This window comes from Lissotriton helveticus, chromosome 5_1, assembly GCF_964261635.1.
Source record: "Lissotriton helveticus chromosome 5_1, aLisHel1.1, whole genome shotgun sequence".
In the NCBI taxonomy this organism is placed as follows: domain Eukaryota; kingdom Metazoa; phylum Chordata; class Amphibia; order Caudata; family Salamandridae; genus Lissotriton; species Lissotriton helveticus.
In genome coordinates, this window is record NC_136065.1 from 516616271 (window position 1) to 516642035 (window position 25765).

Here is a 25765-nt window from a genome sequence, read left to right on the forward strand (position 1 = left end):
AGTTAATGCAAATTAGCTTTCAGCAGCTCCAGGCAAGGTAAAGATAACTTTTTAAAAGTAAAATGTCCTAAATATTTTTTTAAAATCCACCTTCATTGATAGATTGGATTTTTATTAAATATAAAAATTTGTTTTTGAATGGAGCATGTGACTGGTACAGGTCAAATGTTATAGACTGAAGTAAGTATACAATCTACACTTTGACATTTCCTATATGCCAGTTATAGCTGACCAGCAACAAATTCTCTGTCTAGTCACAGTGGGAACACATGTCATTCTCATATCATACATGTTCCATTCTTAAATATTATGCACCCTTGCCTGTGGACAGTGAGGTGTGATTAGGAGTAGCTTATTTAATATATATATATGTTTTCATTTCTGTTAAAAGGGTGATTTTTGACAGACAGGTCTATGCAGCAGAGTTCAAACGGCTACTGTCAGGCTACACAGTCTAGGTCTGAAGCCATGCTTTCCCTGCTCCTGTAGTGGAGGTTATAATAGGTGGTTCAGTCCACAGGTGGTTTTTAACTGTAGATGGAATTAATGTAATCCCTACACCATACAATGGCCTTATAGAAGAGCTAAATAGGTTAAACAGGAATTAGCAAATTTCTACATGCTTTAGGGAGTCAGAGAGCATATACTGGACCCTGGGCAGCAATGCCCCAGTGTGAAGCATATAAAAACCAGCAATAAATACCCAGCATTTGTAAAGCGCACTGCTACCTCTGGAGAGGTGTCCTAGCGCTGGGAGCCATTGGGAAGATTAAGTGAGCTTTCGCCCAGAGTCACATGGTGCTGGGCTAACCTGCCACTGGCACTAGGGATCGAATGGTGAACCTGAGTCAGGCCCCCTGGCCGCTGTGCGACACCTCTTCCACAATGAATGACCACGCACTTTCTCACACTCATGTTCCACAATATGCATTTCAAAAGATGGATGAAAGTACATATACAGAAAAAAAATGGTTAACAACTTGAGTTATGTTGAAAATCAGTGACTTCATACGATTACTATTACCTTCAGTGGAAAGCTCCATTTAAAGATATCAGCCATTTGTTCTTATATTGAGAATTATCATTGCATAACGTCAGCAATGTAGAAAAAAGACCACAGGAGCGCACCCACACAAATGACCTAAAGGATGGACCGAACTGGCACTTACAGTAAATAGGAAAAAAAAACATGTTTAAAAGAAACTTTCATATTTAACCTAAGGAATTAGGCAGAAGCCGGATTAAAGTATTGGCAAAGTTCATCAAGAAAAGTATCTAAATGCTAAATCTTATTTGTGAGGTCTTAGTGTAAATAAAATAATTGTTTTATATTAGTAATATTGTTTTTTCCACAAAAGCCTTCTTTCTTTCCAAGATAGTATCTGCATTCACTAAATTGTGACATGATTAAAATAATGCAACTCATATCTTGACTGGAAACACTTCATGGGATGTGGAATGCTACCTCAAATTTCCAAGGGCATGAGGTGAGGCATGCGTTGAAACATTGGCAGATCCAAGATGTGATTAACAAAGTCACAAATCAGCTAGAGGAGACTGATTGAAACAAGCTAATGACTGGAAAGGGCTAAAGTAAAGGCGACCCTCTGCATATTGAAAACTCTATAGTTCCCTCAGACGAATCGATTGACCAGGTAGACCTAAAAAGGTAGCCCACTAAAAAGGTAGCCCACCAACGTCCTGGAGTGAAGCATAAATGTAACCACTACACGAGTAAAAGTGAAGGAATGACTGGAAATATTTCTATAACATATTCGAGATAGTATTAGCTTATAATGCATACAAATGAGATCCTCATAAGTAATTTTAAAGTGAGAGAAGAATGTACATTGAAATAAGTAATTAAGGGCCAGATATACTAGCAGTAGGAATACCGGTTTCATAATTTCAATTAAGTACGAATCGCAATTAGGAAATCGGTATTCCTCATGTATGAAACCTTTTTGAGTTTCATTAGTGATTCCTAGAGGGTTTACAATAGACCTATCTCATGGATATTAATGAGGTAGGTCACAATTTGCGACCCATTAGGAATCGCAGCCATCACAGAGAAGGTGGTCTGCTGGGGTCAGCAGACCACTATGTCTGTGAATGCTTTTAAATTAGGCAATATATATTTTTTAATGCAGCTTGTTTTCCTTAACGGCATACAGGGATGCGTTTAGAAAGAAAACAATTAAATACTTAAGATCAATATTTTAAGGGTAGGCAGTGGTCTGTGGGACCACTGCCTGCACTTAAAACATATTTTTTCAACATTCTCAAAGGGGATGGGGTCGATAGGGAACCCCTTCCCATTTGTGAATATGTTACCACTACTTTTAAAATAGTGTTAAAGTACTGCCATTTTGCAACTGGAATTTGGTTGTAAAACAGTAACACATACCATACCAATTTGGAATTTGGATGGAACACCCTAAACACGTCTTTTCCAAATACCGAATCGCAAATGCATAATGCGATTCAGCATCAAGTTACCAAATCACAAATTGAACATTTAAAAAAGCATTTTTCTGGTCGCAAATGTCCCGATTCTGCAAATCGGGCTGTTTACGACCACAAAAATTTTTTGTACATCTTGCCCTTCATTGCTTGATGCACAGTGCCGCCTATGGAACTGAGAAATCAATTCTGCGTCATTTTTTTCTTCCTACCGCCCTCTCAGGAACCTTTGTCCGATTGCCCAGTTTCTTCTCAACATTCTAAATATTAAAAGGTTCGATCATAGGGATATTCTCTCTTATTTGGGACTTTAATCAAAGAAAAATGTATCTCTCATTGTTGAGTTCATCAATGGTAATTTACATTTAAGGAAAGTTCTTATTCTCTGAGTTTTCTAACTTTACCTCCTACCTTGTTTTCTCATGTTTTCCCTCAGTTTCAAGATGCCCTGTCAAGTGGATATTAGCATTCAAGAAATATTTAAATCAATCAATCAATCAATCACTCAATCAGGGTAGGGCAATAGTGATAGAAAACTGTTGTGTTTTATTTTCAACCATGTACAGCCTGAGAGCAGACAAAAGGTACCAATATCAAACATTCATTTTTAACAAAATGAGATTTGTGTTTACCTTGAGGAAGGTGTCCATAGACCCATTTTCCATGTACTCAGTAACAATCATTACCAGTTTACCTAAAACACACAAAACATTTGGTAATATATTAGTTTTTTTTATATCATGCTGATGCTACAAGACTTCTACTGTGGCAAGTCCCTCTTGATGTAGGGGAAGGCAACAAAATGGGTAGAACCGTAAAGCTGGAGAAACAAATCAATAGATATCTATATTCTATTACTTGCATTTGCTACTATACAGCCTGCCCAACTAGTCTGTAACGAGCAGAAATGAAGATATTTTACCTTGTTACGCCAGCCTCTGGTTTAGGTTCAAACCAGGTTTACTGTCTTTAGTAAATCTGGATTTGCGCCAAAAATCCATGGGTGGACATATGGAAATGCCTCCCCTACGCATGTACTACCTTGTGTTACTTATTTCTTACTAAGCTACACAAAGCCACAAAAATAAGGCTTTGTGTATCAAACTCAGATATACATTTACCATAGGGCTGTGTCAAAAAAGTGACGTATTGTTGATGTAAGATGTTACTAAATCTTGGCCTAATTACGCGTAATCCACAGCAGAGATCACTGACCAACCGGAAATTTTGCAGACAGCAATATTTAAAATGAGGACCATTGAGGTGTAAATATCTGGCAGTGACAAAAAAAAAAGATTGTTCATTGTGTATTATAACTACTTGTTATTGCTAAATATAGATGGTATATTTAATTCCCTAGGAGGCATTAGTGTATCCTTTGTGTCTGTTTCTAACCCTTCTTCTTCTGCCACTACATCTTCAAGGCCTCATAATGTGGTGAATGTTTCATCGCGGTGAAATAACCAGTGCCATGACGTATGTCATTTCTTTGAACTGAAAAGGACCGACAAAGGAAGTAAGGCCTCCTGACTCCATATAGGAGAGGCCCCTCCCACTCCACACTATTATAGTACACAATTTCAAAGTATCCCCCTCCCTTTAGCCATTATTCCTACCCTACCATCCCCCAGCTTTGCTATGTAAAGTACTTCTTTGCTTTCCAGATAGGTTCGTTCTTAGAAACACCAGAACTTATCTTTTTTGGCCTTAAGATGCACTTTTTACCTAATGAATTTAAACTATGGTACTGTTTGCATCCACTGGACATTAATTTAAGTGCATTTCTATTTGCTGGGTAGTAATACAGAAATACATTTATGACAGCAGACCCACCCAGCTATACTACCTCATTACTTAGACAGAAGTTCTGGAAAACTATGTCTTAGGGATTCTTGAATCAATGATGCCCTACTAAGTAAGGGGTGCATCGTTTATGACCGATGGATGTTATTTTTGGTGAAACTTCACGGTGGATGTTCTAGATATGAACTAGCTTCCAAGTTACGTCCAACATCTGCCTCCTGCAGAATAAATAACTTCTCGCTCTGGATCGCCAATGAGTTCCAGTCGTCAGGGGTGAGTAGCCTATATATGGACTGTATAAGAAATTTTTGGCCCTCATTATGAAATGCCCATTAATTTTGACTGGCCTTTTAACAGAGGCTACTGGGTTCATAGGAATTACAAGTTGTGTGTGAGTCAAATAGAGATTTTGGCTGCTGTAAACAGCCAAAATCTACATGCACATTTTATTTCCAAAATTCTTACATTTCCCATTGTTACCCCACTCCCGAAAATACTGGGGCCCCAGAAAAGGCTATTTTAAAGAGGCAGGACTTGAGTTCCATGGATAACCACTCATCATGAGGGTCACAATTCATGGAATCATTCATGAAGGCTTAAAACACTAACTGACTGAAAAAGCCGAATTATGAGTGAACTATCTGAAGCACTATGAGACTCGATATGGAAGCCTTTTTTGGGGATTAGCTTGGCATGTCATCAGGCAGCGACCTTTGTCTAAAACTAATGGTCCACTGTTGACAGGTGGAAGGTGTGTAGGCGGGCAGCAAGTGTGGTGGTTTAGCTTGACTTTTTCACTTCTGGGAGTCCCAGTACAAATATGGGGACGCCCCTGGCCACCTCAATGTGCTAATGCTAATTCAGTATTATTAACTGATTGTGACAGGACAGACACAACACAATTTAGATTTGCATGTCTAAATGTGTGCAGTATACAGTGTGTGTGTGCAGTAGTGTGGCAGATGTCCAGGGATTCATGTACATCATTAAAGTTTGGGCTAAGGACAACCCACACATTAGGGTCACACTTGGGCTCTCTTTAACTGGTGGACGGATAATTGACAGATGCTCCAGGCAGAAATTACTGGGCTGGGGAAAACAATTCCCTTTTCCATTTTCATCCTGACTTGTGGCCTTAGATCCGGCAATAAGACTCTTTGTCACGTTCTTTTGCAAATTCTAGAGATATTTTAAGGAAGGCCCATGAATAAATAAATCATTAACTTCCAAAACAGTGCAAAATCTGTATTATAAATCCCCTGAGGGATTACTTCCCAGACAGATGTTTGGCATTGTTGTAGAGGCAGTTGAATTCGAAAGACATCATGATGGTTTGGAAGCATTACCATTGTCCTAGAATAAGTGATTTGCTGTTTCCCCTTTACACACAACTATAATTCTCCTGTTTTAATTTATTCTTTTAGAGATGATTTTGTAGTTGACAGAATGTCCTAGCAACAAACATATGCAGCGGATGGGGGAGCAGGATTATATTTGACTTCTTATCTATGAATCTTATATGGAATTTAGCGATTTTTCATTCGTTATTCTGGATGTGATTTATCAGTCCCTAAATACATGTGTGGCAAAACTCGACGAAAGCAAGATAAGCTTTGCTTTTGTAAGCTTAGCATAGTTATACCCCTATCAAATTTTTGATTTTTCTATCAGTTGTATTAGATGGCACAGGCATGTAGATTGATAAACTATACAGGAAATAAGCATTGGCCGCCAACCATAAACAAAGGTTTTGAGGGGGGCACGGTAGCGTGGGAGGCTTTGCGCAAAGGGGCGTGGGGGGTTTAGAAATACAATATATATATTAAAAACTTCCCTTTTGCCACTGGCCACCACCAGTGTCACGTCGCGCCATCTCTCCTATTCCTGCCTGGTCCCAGCAGCCCCTGGGAACAACTCCCTCTCAATGCTCTGTAGCACGTGGATTGGTCTGAGCAGACAGGAAATATGCCCTGCTCAGACCAGGGAGTCTGTGGGGTTTCTCCAGCTGGCTGCTCAATGCAGCTGGGCTGGAGAAAACCTAAGTGCGCATGTGTGTTTTGGTCAGCCTAAGACGGCCGGCCAAATACACAAGAGCACTTAGGCAGTGGAGTGCACATAGCACTCCTCCTCCCCCTGCCTATGCCCTGGACCCGCCCCTCCCAACGTCGCTGGCTAAGAGCCAGCAAATTCAAAATAAACAATGCAAGAACATTGTTTTACTTGACATTTGCTGGCTCTGAGCCAGGCAGTAGGGCGGCGCTCCTCTGCCATTGCAGAGGAACCGCCCTGATATGAGCCAAGGCTGTTCTCCCTCAAAGTCAAAACAATGTATTGCCTAGCAAGTAAATTCCTGAGGAATCCTTAGCTTACCCTTTGCAGTTTGACACAAGCAGCTAGGTCTTCATCAGAGAAAACAGTACTAAATAAAAAGCACCAACAAAACACTCCTCATAAGGCTCCTTTTCTGGCATTTCTTAACCATCTGTTTTGATAATGCAGCAAATTTGGGTCTATGCACCTCTACTTCACACCTTGCATCTACAGCACTGTTTGTGGCTGACTACCTGGGCGAGTGATGGCATTGGTCACTGCCTAAGCAACATTTACTACTTGTGACTAAGATTTATAATTTACTACTAACAAATCCAAAATTGAGTTGCATACTACTTTGGATATTTGAAATCAGTATTAAAATAGCGTAAGTCCAAAGAAATTGCTATTTGGAAGTAAATATGCTTTAACAAAAATATTTTGCAAATTGGAAATTGCGATTCATCAATTTTTGCAATTTCTGAAATTCAAAGTCGTTGGTTCATATTTCAGGCCCTTATCTATACTCTTGCTGGACTATCAATTTTGGGATGTGCGGATCACCTTCCCACCCTGGAAACGTATTTACTTTCTGCACTTGTCATAGTAATATTCACATTTTTTAAGATGGTAAATGAACAAAAAAAGATTGTGAATAATTACAAAGGTTCTAGGTCTGTTTACGTGCACTACATCAAGGATAGTTCAGCCCTCGCCACTCCCCACCCCTGTGAGTAGACATCAAAAGATCTACTTACATGAAAATCCTTGTGTGAGTGGCTCCTTTCATGTGTCTAAATCTAACTTTGTGAATACAAAAATGGGAGTTGTCCTCATACAATGAACACGCACGTGTAACTTTAACTTTGACTTGTAAATATATTGTGAATATGGTCCTCATATATTTAGGATAAACTTTGGAGCTGGACATCAAGGAAGCTGCTTGGAAAAGAACTACAGTAGAGATAGATACTTTAAAATATGCCCTAGCTCATTTAGCATGTACTCTAAACAGCTACAATTCTTAAACACATCGCTGCAGCGGCTATTCCGCCGCAGCGCTAAGGGGGCGGGGGGGCCGCGCGGCGGGCGCATGCTGGTGACGGAACCGCTCTGTCACCAGCCGCGGTTGAATTGTGCTCATGACGGAGCGGTTCCGTCATGGCCCCGCCCGCTCAATGGAACGCCCAGCGCCGGCGCGGAATCTGCGCCGCAGAGGCGCAGCGGCCGGGCCATGACGGAACCGCTCCATCATCAGCACAGCGCCACCGCGACTGATGACGGAGCGGTTCCGTCATCAGCATGGATAGGGTTAAAATAACGAGCAAGACTACATTGATTGCACTGACATTCGCATCATCTGCCCAGTGAAAAAAACATTCACAATGGCTGCGCTGTGCAAGAACTACATAGCAGCCTGCTCAGTTGGTGCAAAAAGTATTGTAAAAAAATATATAATCAGTTGCAAATAAATCTTTCCACGTGTTCGAAAATTTAAATTTAATCATGGGAATATTGTATTCACTTAATGAAAATGGGGAAAAGGCCTTTAATTTTCTTTAGCAAACCTAAGACTTAAATTATAGAGTATGATCACCCAATTAGGTTCATTCGTCACAGGTTATTATGCTACACACTGGGCAGTTAAAGAGAGGCAGTGAAAAAAAGGGTACCACTAAAATGAAGAACAGCATGACAAGACTGTGATGATGATCCTAAATTAATTAAATCGGATCTCTTGGTTGGACAGGCATAAACAGAATACTTCCAGTAACACCTAAATGGCCCCATAGCACATATAATAGAGACGGGGGAAGCTGGCAAGACTGATTTTTTTGTCAAACTGTTCATCAACTGAACAATGATATTTCAAAAGATGCTTTGAATTGATGCTAGGAACAGAAACATTAATATCAGAGATGAAGTCAAGAAATGAATGCTAAAAATGAATTGACAAAAAATGTACTGTGCCTCATTTTATGCTCTTTGCTCCTGGTTGGCTTCAGAGGTTGTAGGAGTAAATACTTGATTAGGGCTACATTAACAGTTAGGATTTGACTGAAAGTTATTATCATGTGAGCAAAAAAGGCATTCTTTTCTCTTTTGATTTTTAGTTTTTTTGATTGGCTCCCACAATTTTTCCAGCCTATTCATTGACAGAGAAAACTGCTTTTTATATTTCACTCATTTTCCAAATCTGATTTGATAGTGAAATCAGATTATTGATGTCAAAGATTTGGTTACTGGTTGACTGGGTTTTGAGCCATGCTCAAGCAATGACCACAATCCAAGTCAGAGTAAGGACACCCGCAAAACCCATATTAACTTGTGCTCACCCCCTCCCGGTAGGTTGACACAGAGCAGTCAGGCTTAACTTAGAGGTAATGTGTAAAGTATTTGTGTAACACTTCAAACAGTAAAACAGTGAAACACCACACAAAAAGATCCCCCACCAAGTTAGAGACATGGGGACAAAGTAACATGAGTAAATACAACAAGACTAAATGGACACAATCCAATCATTAGAAACGGAGTTATAAAATTTCAAAGAATAAACTGCAATATAATGCCTACAAGCAAAAAAAACTTTAACCGCAGATATCTGGTCATGCTGGATCAGATCAAATTCAAAAATACAAGCTGACCGCAATGAAAGGCATGTTGAATACAGTCCCAGATTAGTCCTGCTGAAGTTTTACGTCCTCACAGTCTGTGCCAAGAGTCCTGTTCACATTTTAGAGAGTTGCCTGGAGCAAGGTAAGCATCGTAGGTGGTGGTCATCATGGTACAGAGAGCAGGCAGGGGATCGCGGTCGGGTGGGCTGGGGCTTCACATTGGCGGTTGATGCAGCTGTGCAAAGAGGCGGGCTGGCGGTGGCTCGCACTGATTTTGGAATGAGCAGCACAGTTCCAGAATATTGTTAGACTTGACTGTACTGGAAATGTAGGTATCAATTTGCTTCTGAGACCTAATATGGATAGGGGGGTGAGAGGCAAACAGGCCCTCAGGAGGTGCACTGACAGTGTGCCACAAAGACGTGGTGCACTGTTAGTATGCCACCTAAGGGCAACCCCGGGAGTTGATAAGGGGGTTCTATGGATCCCTCATACATCCCTCAGCAGGTGGGTGCATTAACTCCCTGCACCCGCATGCAGGGATGATCTCTGTCCCCTCTTTAAAGTGAAGGCAGCTGCTTCGTGCACTGTGAAATACAGATCTGCTTCTATGAAGCCTCTCTGTTGTACTGAATGCCCTGCCCTCCCCGGGGCAGACATGAGTTTGGGACTGCCTTGGGGGCAACGCATCCATGATAATAGGGTGCACTGACCCAGTCTGTGCCCGGTGCACCTCTTGAAAGGGACAGAGAATCCAAGTCCTGGTGCCTAGAATCCCGCCTCAATGACCAGAAAAATTGGGTTATCTGGCTTGATGGACCCCTGCAGACTTTAGCTTCCAGCCTTGGCCCACTTGAAGGTAAATCCTTAGACTTGGGTGACAGCAAATCTATCCCAGCGTGAAGCGACTTCTGTCCTATGAAATCCAGCTGTGAGAGAGACAGGACTGTATGACAAAGTGTGCATTACAAGTGTCTCAGCCTCAGGTTTGAGCTGACTGGTGTCTTAAATATTTGAACAGCTGGAGCAGCTCTATTTTAACACCTTAGAAACGGGTAAATGGGTATCACTTGTCATTAGACCTTTAACAGCACGTGCAGCTTTTCACTCAAAATGAAGCAGCATTTGTTGGCACTTCAAAAGTTAACCCATAGCATACACAGAAGAACATACTAGCCCAATCAAAATATAACTGTGCACAACACAACGAAAAACTGCCAAAGCAGATCGTACAGAAAAACACAATGTAATACCGCAGCGCCGAAACTAAACTGCAGGAAAAAACAGAACACATTATCACCACAAACAATGCATACACACAAATATACACAAACGTTTTTGTCATGAGTTGGCACCTCCAGATACTAGCTTTCCTAATACTGTGTTAAAAGGCACGTGCGTCGAGCACTGCCTTATTTAGCACCAAGGACATCAATTAACCCCAATTAAAAATGTTTTGTGAATCTTAAAGTTGTCATTAAAATGTTTATTTAAAACACAAAATTACTTAACAAATCCAAACTTAAGGGTGCAAAATATATAGGGCCTCATTTATGAGGCCTTGCGTCAGTTTTGCGCTGCTGATGCGTCACTTTTTGTGACGCATCGGCTGCGTAAAACATGCCTCCTGTTTTGCACTATTTACAAAGTGACGCATCTAAGCAGATGTGTCACTTTGTGAACCCCTGCGCTACATTATACCAGCGTCAGGTATAATGTATTCAGGGGGGCGTCACACCACAAAAAGCCTCGTAGAAGAGATTTCACTGCGTCACTTCTAGGGCGCTGTTGTGTCAAAATCTTGCGCCTGCCTCACAGCAGGCGTAAGACTGACACAGGCCCTCTCACATGGGGCTTGCCCGTGGTGAAAGGACGCATTGCTGGAGTTGCATCACTTTTGTGACACACTCCAGCAATGCGTCACTTTTGTGCTTACAGAAAGGCCAGAAATACTGACGTATCTGTTACTCCTTGCGACATGATGCGTCATACTGTAAATATGACGCATCGCTGCTTTCACGCAGCGATGCGTCATTTCTCATAAATGAGGCCCATAGTATAATAACTTAGTACGTGATATTGACCCTGTCAAGGTTCAGTGTTACCATCAGGGCAGGCATCTCAACAGACGTGTTTTGATCCCTTTTGATTGCTGTGTTCCCTCGCTCTCCGCACGGTTTCCTGTCAGTGATCTTGTGTGAGCACTTAATTAAAGCCTTATCTGAATTATTATCTATCGAAGCCACTCGGTGCCTTTCTTTTCAAGTGCCATTTCTGAAAATTGTTATCGCGGCTCCTTAGATGCCTTCGTCTCTGGGCCCAACGCGTGGAACAGTCAATTATTGCACATTAGCAGCTGCTCTTAACCTCCCTTAAGCTCAAAGGCAGCTTCAAGGAGGGCACTGCCACCCAGCACCCAAATTAATGCATTTTTCAGTTCTGAAATGATCGCACGCGCATCATCATTTCGACCATATGGATCTGAACTGAGTGCTGCAGCTTGTGATGGGTCTGAAAGCTTGCCTAAGTGCGCGAGCCTGGAGATTGATCCAATTTCGGGGAGCACAGATGGTGCGCTGATTTGTAAGGCCATTTTATATGCAACTTTTTTAAAAATCTGCATAATATCGTAACATCCCACCAGAAGCATCACAATGCAATCATTCTAGTTCTATTAAAAGCAAATAATGAAAACGGGGGTGCATAAATAAAGTTAGATACTGCAAGGCAGGTGGGTTGTGCTGCACTGACGAGGATGTAACAGTCATACTTAACATCACCCATTGTTTACAGTTACAATGTTTATTAAAAAGAAGGTTTAAGCAAGTTTTGCTATGGGCAATATGCATTTATCATTCATTCAAGTAAGTAGGCCCCCTACAGCACAGCTAAATAGAAAACCTTAGAATGCCTCTTTAAAATATGATAATGTGCATCACCACCCCATTTAGGGTATACTACCAAATATATATGTTTTGCAATGAGTCAAAAGCAAACCAAAAAGGGCCTAAGCCTGGGTTGTTATCGAGGCACCAGCATCTTCAGGTGATTACACGATTAAGGGTCCTTGGTACCTAGGTATTAACAAGGCAGTATAGAACTTTTTGAATGCCCTTCATGGAAGGGCAGGCACCAGTAGACAGAGATAGCATACTGAGAGAAGCTCTCAAGCTGAATGCAATCAAGGTCCAAATGCACAAATCATGTTCTTTTTTGATTACACGGCACAAGTACAGAGAAGACGGTGCTCTTTCCAAGCCGTACAGCTCCATCTCTGCAAACTAGGCCTGCGCTGTTCTCTGTTGGTCCCAATTCGACTACGGTAGTAGCAAAGGGCACCACCAGTTTCTTTGACTATCCAGCGGAGGCCTGGGACTGTCTGAAAAGTGCAGGTCCTGCGGAAGGGTGCACAACGCCAATGAATAACAGAAACAAGCCGGGAGAAGAAAAATCGATGCCAAGTCAGAAACAGGGGAGCAGGCACTCTAGTCCACCATCAGCTGTTCCCAAACCAGAGCAAATCATAATGGAAAGGAGAGAAGCTCTCATTGTAGCAGTGCACTCCGAGACCTAAACCAGACCTCTGACCAAGATGAGGAATCCACCCAGTCTCAACATGAAGAGGACTCCACTCCTACATGGACCGGAGGCCCAAACTCGCTGGGTCAGCCCATTGTCATGCCGTCGACCTCAGAAGATATGTTACAGATCTGCTTTCATGACATTATATGTGTTCCAACTCAGACCCCTGGTTCCTTTTTTCTTTTCAAATCTGTGAAGCGCCAGGTGAGCACCCGATCCCTTATCAGAAGAACCACTTTGATGCATTAAAACATGCTCTGGAAGCACATACTACGGGAGCACCATACGCAGTAAAAAGCTTTCACCATGACACGTGTAAATATTATGACATGGGATGTGAGAAGCATACGTACACTGGCACACTGCTATTCTATATTCTCATACCTGCAACGCAAATCCACCAATATAGCGCTCCTGCAAGAACTCATTTAACGCATGTGGAGGCTGGACGTCTCCGTAGTCGCTGGTGAGGGTAAGCGTTTAGCACTAATTACTCATCCCTGGCACGTGGGGTGCTGATAGGGGTAAAAGCAGGGACCTTATACATAGTAGAGGAAGTGCAGGTGGATGAGGGGGTCAATATTTGTTTGCGATGGGTAGATGAAACGTTTGTAGCATCTTGGTGGGCTCAGTGCATGCCCCTAACACTGATCAAGCCTCACTTCTGCACACGCTTACCAATTTTCTATCCCAAAAGAGCAGGATCCATTGGTTAATAGGAAGCGACTTCAACTTGGTACTTGACATTACGCTGGACAGATCATTCCCACCTCTGACACGTACTACAGCATGGTCGAACACCCAGACATTGACTGCCTGGTTAACCCACTGTTCACTGAAAGACATATGGCATGCATGCAATCCTGAAACATGCATATATTCCTTTTACTCCCCAGTACATAGACCATATGTCAGATTAGACTGTATGGTGGAGTCAGCATTGCTGCTTCCCTTGGTTGGGCTGGTCGAATACTTAGGGCTCACACATTCAGATCACAACCCACAGAACAATACAGCTCAAAAGAGATGCAAACCCACCACCTATTCCCACCGGCAGTGCTGGAGGACTCCGCATTTCTTTCATCACTTGGGATTGCAGCAGTAGAGTAATTTGAAACTAACAAGGGTTCCACTAAAAGCACTATAACAGACTGGGATGCTTATAAAGTAGTCATTAGGGAGCATAGACTTGGACTGACATGGAATATTGGCAAACACTTAAATGATGCCATTATCAGGGTCAAACGCAAGCTCTTACATTACAAGACGGAGGTGGTTGCACATTCGGGTGGCACACAATGACTAGATAAAGTGTGCAGTGAGCACATTGAACTACTGGAGCGACTTCTATGTCTGAACTATGCAGCCCACTCTGCGTGCACACATGCAACGTTGGACAGAACGGGTCAGTTATTGGCATGGCTGCTGTGTCAGGAGCAGTCTGGACACCCCAACACGCTCTGCACACGAACGTGGGACACATGGTATACACCCAGCATGAATTCATTGCAGAGATAACGCAACATTACAGAGTGCTATATGAACCCACAGTCCGACATGATCCAGTGCGACTATGTACCTTACAATAAGACTGCCCATGATTACCTCTGAACAGCAAAAGGAGCTCAATGCACCAATTGCACTTGAAGAGGTACGTGCAGCCTTTGCGGCGCTAGCGACAGGCAAAACTCTCGGACCCAATGGACTACCTGCTGAATATTACAAGGCCTATGCCACAACTTTGGCCCCACTGCAACACACTTTATATGCTGCGGCCCTGGAAGAATTAACCCTCCCCTCGTTGCTCCCCAAAGCGCGCCTGGTCTAGTTGCCGAACCAGATAGAGACCCCACTTAATTAGCGTCGTAACGCCCCCCGGCACTACTAAATGTAGACTACAAAATTCTAGCAGAAATCCTAGTTGACCAACTGACACCCCTGCTACCAGCTCTGGCCCATGCCAATCAAAACGGATTTGTGCCTGCGCGCAATACCTCACTAAACGTGTGGGGATTTTTTAGAGTAGCCAGGTACTTAACAGATCAATGGCCTTACTTCGCGTGCTTGATACCAGATCCAGATCTCGAGAAGGCCTTCGATTCTCTGGACTGGGAATATTCATTTGCCACTCTGCCGCAATATGGGATCGGTCGGACCTTCATCCGCATGGTTAAACTACTATACAGTGAACTGACAGCGCGGTTGTGGGTGCGGATAGGACCTTACATCTCTGCTCTGATAAAAGTGGGGTGAGGAACCCGGCAGGGATGCCCATTATCCCCATTACCATTCTCATTGGGTATGGAACCACTGGCGGAGGTTATCATACAGAGGGGAATGGAATAGGACATTGCGTTGGGGGACAGGGTGCACACAATCTATTGTACACAGATAACCTGCTCATATATATCAGGAACATCAGGGAAGTCCCCCCTCCACTGGCACACACCCTGGGAGACTTTGCTGCCCTGTCTAGGCTGAAAGTGAATGCAGCAAAATCCTTCCTCTACCCCTAGTGATTGTACTTGCCTTGACCACTATGAGCTCAATGGAGTTCTTATTGAGTGGCGAGTATACAACTTCCGCTATCTAGGAGTGCGGATTTATCGCCAACATGTGGACCTTGAGGATGGTAACATCTATCAGGTCCCAGATGTCTTTTTGGAGTACGCTCCAGCTGACGGTCATGGGCCGGGTGGCACTCATTAAAATGGTGGTGCTGCCAAGACTTCTATATTACTTCACCAATCTGCCCTTACACATCACCCTGCTAACATGGAACAATATTATCTTGCTGCGCAACTTCAATGGGTGACCCAGTGGCTGGCAAGCCACAACTTATCTGACACAGTCACTATCACCCCGCATTTGTCCCTTAACCCTCTCACCAAGTTATTCCATTCCTGTGTAAAGGGGGAACCTCTGGCTCCCCTACTGCTTGACACGGCGTATCCCTGCCGCTGTGTAGGACCTTGTATATTACCTGAAGTGCAAGGCCATATGCACCTGCTCTGCCATTTCTGGGCACACCCAGAAGACGCGTAGTCACAATGGTGGCGGAATTTCACCAATAGGGGGCAGTGGGGATCCATGACATGGGGGACCTATACAGGAAGTGCACCTTAATGCCATATGCCACCCTGATGGATAAAGAAGGATTGCACTCGGGCGAACTTGTGTTACATCGCTCGATATTAACGGCTTTTACTAGTCAATGGGGCGACCTGACAACTGAGCCTGTGACACAACTAACAATCCAATGCTTGCATGCTATGGGGTCGGGCAAGCATCTCACAAAGTGGTTTGCAGCCTCACCTAGACACCACACCTCAAAGGAGTTATCACCGCTGAGACAGCGTTGGGAAGAAGGCATGAATCGATCATTTACAGACAAGGAGTGGGAGGATGTACTGGATAACCCAAAGTATGTTCCTAGGAATATGTGTTTCAGGCTAATAAAATGCTACAATATGAAAAGAGCGTACCTTACACCGGTCAGGATCAACAAATATTTCACTTGCACTGTGTCTTATCGACGCGGACATGCTACACATGCTGTGCTCCTCGACCCAGTCCCCCCAACTGTATTTTGCGTAAAAATTTTATGTGAGGTAAGGGCTCACACCAATTCCAAAAACAAATGTTAATACCATTTGAGAAACCTTACACAATTTTCAACACATCTCATGAAATAAATTATTTGCACTTTCTTACACCCATGTCATGCAAAAACAATAGTTCGTACAATTTAAATAAACACAATGTACAAACATGTCTACAGAACAGGATGCACCTAATTTACTCACAACACTCATGAAACAATCGGCCCACATACTTCTGGTAACCACACCCTCCAGATGAATGACATTTGGATGGTCGAATTGTGCCATTATGCTTGCTTCACTTAGAAAATCTCTCCTCTGCTTTTCTGTGTAACCCCCTTTCAAGGTCTTGATGGCCACAGGGATTTCCCGCTTCGCAGGTAGCTTCAGCCGACCATAGCAAACCTCCCCAAATTCACCTGTGGAGTAGCAAAGAAAATCAAGGTTAAATGAAATGAAGTCATGATAGACGTGAATGTTACTGGACAGTGAGCTAGAAGTCAATATCCAAGATCATTGTTTACCATTATGAAATGTCCAGCAAAAGGAGCTGCTACTGCACTTGTTAGTGCGAGCTTAGCACACAGATGCTGCTGCAGGCAAAGTCTCAAGCATTGAAAAATCAAGTCAGTTTCTTCCAAACCTGTTCAAATCAGTTGCAGATAAACCTAACCAGTACTAATCAGGTGAAATTAATTAATGTTGCTCTGCATGATTTGTAATTGTAAACAGGCCCTTAGTGGGTAGTTGAGGCGAGTAAGCCAAAATATATTACCTTACATGGGGGATATCAGCAAGGGCCGGCGATAATTATCGCTCAGCGCTCTTAGCTCGTGGATTATTATCGCCGGCTAACGCTGGATTGTATCGCTGAGATAGCGTGCTATCAGAAAAGCTTATCTCAAAAGCGATACAATTTCAAGCGCAAGCTGCCAAAAGTGCGTTTATCGCTGGAAATCCAGCGATAATCGCACAACATTTGGCGAAAGCTTGATAATAGGGCAGGGCATACTTAGGCATTATATCCACCTTCCATTGAATATAATGGCTAATTCAGACTGAAAGCAGGCGTAAGGGAAGTAGCTATAACCGAGGTTAGCGCTACTTTACTTATCGCTATGCTGTTTAGCGCGCAGCTTGTTTATTGGAGAAATGTCGGTTAGCAACATTGCTCTTGTTCTTTAGGTGTGGAACGCCCACTTTGCCTCTCATTAGATATGCAAAGGGAGTCGTAGGGAAAAATGGTGCTAACATGCAATTATGCATGTTAGCACCCTCCTGTTAATAGGGCGATAGCTTTATCTCCGCTTTTCTGGCTTTCAAAGCCAAAAAAGCGGTCATAAAGCCCTTGTTAATATGCCCGAGTTGGCCCCAGTTCGCAGAGAAAAGAGATGGTAGAGCCTAGTTGGTTTTGGCAAGAAAAGGATCTGCACTACAAAGCTTATACTGGTTTGGAATAGGCAGCAACAACACTGTAATGGCCTAGCTCAATAGGAGTCTGGCATTTAGAAAATAAAGCTGGAAAGAATTGTGGGGCATATTATCAAGGGGGTTTATCTCCGCTTTTTTGGCTTTAAAAGCCAAGAAAGCAGAGATAAAATTATCTCCCTATTACCTAGCTGTCGCTAACACCAGTTAGCGACAGCTAGTAGGAGATAGCGACCATCTTGGGCCCCACTTTGCATGTCAGTGATATTTATCACTAATGACATGCAAAGTGGGCGTGCCAAGATGTTAGCGACTGGAAACAGTAGCTAACATCGCTATCTCCTATTACCAACTTTTGGAGATATTCGCGCTAAGCGCGAATATCTCCAAAAACTAACACCCGCCCTGAGCAGTTCTTAGCCATGTTATCCAATGGGAGGTGGATAACATGGCTAAGAGCATTAGCTCGGTAATGCATGAATATCGCTGACTTTTCAGCGATATTCATGGATTGCGGCCGTTTTTTATCGCATTTGCGATAAACCTTGATAATAGCAAGGTTTATCTGCGATAATTTCTGATGATGCTTAGCGGTAAAAAATTTGTTGCTAAGCATCGTTAGCGATAAATATCGCTTAACGTTGGTAATATGCCCCTGTGTCTTATAACTATTTGACGTCACAATAGAAGTGCTCTAATTTCATCATTATGTCTCGTTAAGTTGCAGAATTTTCAAACTTACAAAGTGACATCCCTCCAGTCCAGGAGAGTGACAATTGTGTGTTTTAGGGCTCTCAGTCTTGTTCATATAAACATTCCATTCAGTACCTCAGACAACTTCCTGTTGAGGCAAAGTTTCCCTCATAAAGGCCACTTTGCACCCCTCAAATAGCACGTAGTCTCATAAATCTGCATCTGTGTGTGTGTATCTTTCTTTCTGTCTGCCATTGAGGAGATGGGCACTCAATGATATACCTAATGTGCGAAATTGGTTTATTGGTTGAGGGGTGTAAACTCTTATCAAGCAACAACCACAGTTCTTGTCATGGTGAACCATAAAAGTCAATAAATTAACTTGTGCTTAATACTCCGGCATCTTGCCACAAAAGCCGTCAGGCTTAACTTTGAAGCAAAGTGTAAAGTACTGATGCAGCACACAAAAAGCAATATAGTGAAAACACAGCATGTGAAAAATCCCACACCAATTTAGAAACATAGAGTAAAATGTAACAAATTATTTGATGCCAAAACAATTTAAAAAAACAATCAGTAGAACTAGAGATATGCAATTTCAAAGATTTAAGTAGGTATTGCACCTAAACGTACAAAGCACCAGTCGTGGTCATCTGGTCATGCTAGACTGAGGTAAAGTCTCAAGTTCAGGCAGACTGAGATGAAACATGAGCCAGGCTAGTCTAATCTTAGAACGTTTTTTTCTCAAAGTCCGATGCAAATCCTCCAGTTCGCAGTGAAGGTGGTCGAAAGGAGTAAGAAGAGTATCACGGATGGTTGTCGCTGCCGCTTGAAGTGTAGCCTGAGTATCGCAGACAGTTGACTCTGTAGCACGAAGATTTTGTCAAGAATTGCAGATGGTTATTACTGGTGCTTCGCGTTAGCGGTCGCCGCTGGCTGTTGATGCTGTAAAGCGAAGTGCAGATCTTGCATTGCCGGTATGGCTGGTGTTTGCTGTATCAAGAAGAGTTGGGGTAATCAGAGTGGGCGACAAGATCTCAGTGTGAACGGGCCCATTCACAAAGAGCCAAAAACTTCAGGATTTCTTCTTTGGGTCCAGAGGAGGGCACTCTGATGCCAAGTAGGCACCTCTTAGAGATCAGGGACTCACTCTTGCAAAGGTAATCAGGGCTCAGGCCGGTCCAGTTGTGGGTCCAGCTGCAGCAGGCCAGCTGGGCAGTTGCAGGGAGACCTCTGGATCTTGTTTCATCCCTGTTGCTCAGTCAGCAAGTCAGCCACCTGGAGTCACTCAGGTAGCCTAGGATAAAGGAAGAAGGCCCAGTCTTCCTTCTCAGACAGCCGGGCAGGCCTCTAGCAGCAGGGCAGTCCTCTGGCAGCAGAGCAGTCCTTCTTCTGTAGAATCCATAGGTCCAGGAGTGTTCTGAAGAGTTGGTCTGAAAGCCCAATATTTATACGTGGTGCCAGCTTTGAAGTGGGAGGAACTTCTAAACTTCCTCCCACCTCTAGTTCTGAATTTTCCTTCCTTCTTCCATGGCTCCGAGGGGTTTGCAGTGACAATACACTAGTGTGAAATACTTTGTTAGTGTGCTGAGGCAACTCCTTTGAATAGGAATGGAGGTAGGTTATAGCCCGGCCCCACCTACCCTGTCAGGATGTCCTACTGTGCCCACACCTAAACCTCCTTTGTGATACTGTCTGGGAGGACAACACAAAGCTCAACAGCCAACTACACCTAGTCACGTATTTATTTATTTATGGGTTTATATAGCGCTAGAATCGACTCCCGAAGGAGTATCTCTGCGCTTAAAACGGACGGTGGTGAAGAGATGATGGCCCTAAAATATTCACTGAGTTTGAAACAGAAAAGTTTTTAACAGTTTCCTAAAAGTGATATGTTCTGCGCATGATCTGAGAGTAACAGGAAGCTCGTTCCAGAGACGGGTGCCACAATACGAAGGTGCTTTTCCTCCCAGTCTTGCCCTCCTAATGGAGGGAACTTTGAGAAGAAATGTATTACTGGAACAGAGAGCACGTGCTGGAACATAAGAAATAAACCTCTCCGCCAAATAAGGGGGGCCCATATTTTGAAGAGCTTTATGAATGACACAGCATGTTTTAAATTTAATCCGTTGGCGGATGCGCAACCAGTGGAGTTTTTCCAAAAGAGGGCGTAATGGTGATCTGGGAGGTACATTCAGGACTAGCCTTGCTGCTATATTTTTGACTACTTGAAGTCTGCTAAGTAGAGTGTCATTAGCCGAGATCAGTAGCCCATTACAATAGTCCAGGCAGCTAAGCACTAAAGCCTGGACCAATGTTTTCCTGGTTGAGTCCGGAAGTAGTGGGAATGCTCTTCAGGGCAATCCGATCACATGGAAACTATAGCCAGCTGTCTGACTTACTTGCTCTTTTAACGATAGATCATGATCTAATCGGATGCCTAAGTTCTTCACCACCTGCTTTGGAACAGGATCGGGGCCCAGATCTGATGGCTACCAGTCCGGCGTCCATAGCAACGCTGCCTCCCCAAAAAGCATCACCTCAGTTTTTCCCACATTACACTGCAAGAAGTTAGTAACCATCCACTGTGATACAGCCCGCATTCCGTCAGAGAAGGCCTTTTGGACCGCCATGGTTAACATGTTGAATGGGAAGAGGAGCTGCGTGTCGTCAGCATATGGCATGGGAATAAACCCGTATGACCTCATAATACTGGCGAGGGGAGGCAACATGAATGTTGAAAAGAGTGGGGCTCAGGCAAGAGCCCTGAGGAACCTCCTTGGTCAGTTTCAGAGGTGCAGAACGAAACAAGCCGATGTTAACACTCTTCGTAACCAAGAATACAGGTTGCAGGCACCAAATTATTAGGTTAAGAGAATGCCAACTTTCTAAACGGGGTATTTTGGGAATTGTGACTTCAAATCCGACTTTACTATTACAGAGGGTTTTAACTTACAATTCGTTAGAGACCATACTTGACATTCCTATCTGTTCTGAATCAAACGGTTGCACTTATTAAATGTAATACATTAACCAATATTATTGTATTAGAGATCTAGGTGTTGTAGCAGTGAAAAACAAATGTAAGAGTTTTTTACTACCAGGGCATGTAGAACTTGAAAGTAGATTTCCCACATTTTAAATACACTGCACTGTGCCCTAAGGCTTTTTAGGGCCTATACTATGGGTGACTTGTATGTATTAAAAAGGAGGATTACGGCCTGGCAGAAGGTTTATTCTCCCAGGTTAAAATGGCAGTTTTAAACTGCACACAGGCTGCAGTGGCAGGCCCGAGACATGTTTAAAAATGTTACTTATGTGGGTGGCACAATAAGCGTTGCAAGCCCTCTAGTAGTGTTTAACTCAGAGGCCATGGGCACATCTACTACCACTTTACTTAGGATTTCTAGGTAAATTAAATGAGCTAATGGAGTGTAAGATTATTTTACCATGTTTAGAGCAGAGAGCACTTGCTTTTTAGCACTGCTTAGCAGTGGGTAAAGGGCACAGAATCCTAAGGCTAGCAAAAATAAATTCAGCAAAACAGTAGGAGTGAGGGCAAAACGTTTGGGGAAAATCATGCCAAGGATGTCAGATCTAACACCTAACAATAGGGCCTTTGGTGCAGGTTTGCAGTGCCCACCTCACTACAATTATAACTGTATTTCAGTACCCAGCTGGGGAACCCATTGGCCATGCTTCTAACAATGTTCACAGCACCCCTAATGCGTCACTGGGGTCATTTCAGAAAACGGGGAGAGAAGACTGTTTTTCCTTATTTGTAATACCATTTTGTTATCCTTTACAGGAGTGCTGCCTTTCAGCAACAGGACTTTATTGAGTATGTATGAGATACTGAAGCACAGAAATCTGTCACTGATGGCCAGATTATCGACAATTTTCTATGTGGGGCTCTATAATATCACCAGGTAAAGCAATTCCAATTTAAAATTCTTTAGGTCTAACTTTTGTAAGGCAAAATGTTCCAGGCATAGCAAATGAAGAGCACATGCAGATTAAACAATCCCTGAGCTATGGACAAAGAATTATGAAGGGCTGAAATGGTACCTTGTCTACTACACACCAGCTGACCCAGCATTAGCCTAATGGTTTGCATAGGAGTGTACGGCAGGTAAATACAATCCATCCACTCCTGGGAACACCTCAAAAAGGAGGTCTATGTAGGCACCTACTGGAAACCAACTTTAGAGCACATCAGAGGAAAACTAGCCTAAATCAAGATCATATTAATTCAGCAAAGCAAATGCTTCTAATTTAGTAGACTGGGTCGCACACAGGAGAGCTACTCACAGGTAGCTGGAGCACTACCAATAATGAGAAGCCTGATCCAAAGTTTTGCTTAATGTGTCTTCCACTCTTGCTTTTACCATAACCTTTAAGCAGCAATCAGTAAGCTGTTGATGAATAAACCGTGGGACAAGATGTTGTATTGTTTTGTATGGTATATTTATAGACCACACAGCTTTCCGAAAACTTACCAGTGCTGTGAGAGTCATAGCATGCATCCGTGATCATCTGTGGCGGCACATGGTTAGGGATAGTGGGGGTATAGCCAACTGTAAGCAATTTTCTATATCTGGTTTTGTTGGGTTCATTTCTTAACTCAGTTGGCATTGAGTTCCATAGTTTGGGGATCATGTGAGAGAAGGATCTCCTCCCGCCCTCCATCTGATCTTTTGAATTCGCTGGACCATCAGGAGTCTTGCATTTGAGGATTTCAAAGGCTATTGGGAGTGTAGGGTGACAAAGGGGCCCTATTCAAAGTGGGTACCGTGTGGGGGATTCCGCTGTGCGCTATACACAGTGCCTTAAATTTGAGTCTTTCCTCCACTGGAAACCAGTGTAGGTTGGCCTAGGTGTGTTTTGCGGAAGTGAATTTGGGTAGCTTGAAGATGGCCCGTGCTGCCACGTTTTGAACTACATGGAAACTCATGATAATAGATTTGAGTCCATATAGGAAAGAATAAGTGCCTGGACAACAGTTTTCCTGGATTGTATGGGTAGCTGGTCTAGAACTTTGCATGGGGTTCTCATCATGGCGAAGCATGATGTAGTCAGTTTTTTTGCTTGGACTTCCATGGATAGGAAACTAATCAGCCCCATGCCCTTTTTGTGGGGGATTAGGGGGTTGGTGGAGTTCCCAGGCACTCTGGCCAACTCAGGATTGCTTTCAGAGCTGCCTTGTACCCCAAAAGCATCAGCTTGGTGTTATCTCTGTTCAGTTTCAGTGAACAGTTCTCCATCCACCACGCCACTTTCTCTAAGCAAGGAGCCAGTTGGTGTTGCAAACCTGTCTCTGTGGTAAGGGGGAACGACCAGTTGCGTGTCGTCGGCATAGGAGACAATCGACACCCCTAATTCCTAGACGATGTCTGCCAGTGGACGCACATAGATTTTAAAAAGTGTGGGTCCAATTGCAGGTCCTTGGTAAACTCCACATTGAAGAGATCCAAGAGTGCGGGGCAGATCGCTCATCAAGTAAAAAAAAACAATGATATCTTGGGAGGTAAAAGGATGTGACATCCCTTCTTCTAAACCTGTTATTTTGGTTACTCAACAAAAACAAACTTCAGCATACGATTTACTCTAAGGCCTGGTAAAGTTGCACATAAGCAGCACTAAATCACACCAGAGAGCTCAGTTCTTAAGAGATGAAGGAGAAGTAAATGCAAGCCAGCAATCCATTAGATTATTAAACAAGCAAACTTGGTATGTGTCTAGAAGTAACTTCAATTTGCGTTATTGAAAAGGGAACATCCCTAAATGCCCTGAAAAACCTGCTAATCATCAAAAATTCAGGAAACAGTCAGGAATAAGTCACACTAACTCACACATCAATCTTAGTTGACTCTACCCTCAGAGTTTTGCAAAAAAATGTGACTCAGAAAGTGACATGAATTAAAGAGGCAGAAAGTATACCAATAAAAGAAGAATGACTGATGGCAGAGCGATATGCTGATCTAAAGGAAAAAGTGAATAGTAAATGGAAAGAACGAGCAAGAAAGACATAAACAAATCAGGTTACATGCGCATATGATGTAGCGCAAAATCAATTTTTCATTGTAGGGATGCATTATAATAACATGTGTAGGCTGCATCGCATATAATCTTTTGACATGTTAACCTAAGTGTTAGGATCTTGTGATTCAACAACATGATTGTGATGTTTTTAGGCCAAAATGAAGGATACGTGAAGAAGTAACATGGAGAATCAAATGTAACCAGTGGAAACATTCATTGAAAGGCTTGTGTTGCGCAAATGACAATAATTCATTATTGAATGTGCTTATTAATCATGTTGTTTTATATGTAGATGAAGATATTAACTGTATATGTTATCAATTCCTATATAACTTCGAAAAGCTCATGTTCCATTTCTCTTATGTCAGCTGAATTTTGTAGGTCTGAAATGCATTGTCCCTAGAAGTCCTCGCATTTGAAATAATAGCTGAATTTCATGTGAATGTTAGATTCTGTTCTTTCTCACATTTGTGTTGCGGGTGGAAGAAGCACCCTTGTTAGTTAGAATAATATCCTTACTTTCGGAGTTAGGCAAGGAGAGAAGAGGATGCTTTGGGAGCTAATGCCGATAAGGCGAACTGTTGTATTTTCTCACCGGAGAAGGCCTAACAATCAAGGTTATTGTGTTACTGTTTGGGAGCAATCACTGTCCTGTGGAAAACCACCTATGCGAATGAGGCCTGATTGGAAGGCGTGACCTGAAAGGAATCATGGGAAGACACCTGAGATATTGGAGTATTGCAAGTAGGGAAAGAGGACCACCTCTTCTCTGCCTTTCGAGAGAGCGCATCATAGAACAAGCTCTGTCTCGGTAGCTTCATGCTGCTTGACCCAACTGAAGTGGAGAGACTTCTAAGGTGGATCCCATACACTGACAATTTTACCTATACTGCCTCGAAGAATGCTTAAATAGAGATGTCACGTTAGCGTAAGTGTAGTGACAGATTAATGATACATGCCCACCAACCATTGATGCAGGGGACTTGGACTCATGTTTCTTGATCTATAGTATCCTGATTCTTGAATTAATTGTCTTGTGCATGCTTCACTGTCTCAACCTTATTCGTAAATATGGTTTTATGTTGGTTCTGATGTACTTCTACACCCTCATCTTGAGGTGTCTGTAAATCCTGTTGTTTTTGGCTTTGTAATAGATCAACTAATCTTAATTTGTAGTCTGTGATTTTTATGAGTACAGAGAACTGAAATAGATTTGGCTGGCATTGT

General features: G+C 42.8%; 1 protein-coding gene across 2 annotated transcripts in view; it reads right to left on the reverse strand.

Moving 5' to 3' along the window:
• EPHA8 (EPH receptor A8) overlaps positions 1 to 25765 on the reverse strand; it is a 580176-nt gene that overhangs the window by 53969 nt on the left and 500442 nt on the right. For both annotated transcript variants that reach the window (XM_078642852.1, XM_078642851.1), the window contains 2 exons: positions 16609 to 16794; positions 3096 to 3157 (listed from right to left, as the gene is read on the reverse strand). In XM_078642852.1, the coding sequence (XP_078498978.1) occupies positions 3096 to 3157; positions 16609 to 16794 (248 nt within the window). The remainder of the gene's footprint in view (positions 1 to 3095; positions 3158 to 16608; positions 16795 to 25765) is intronic.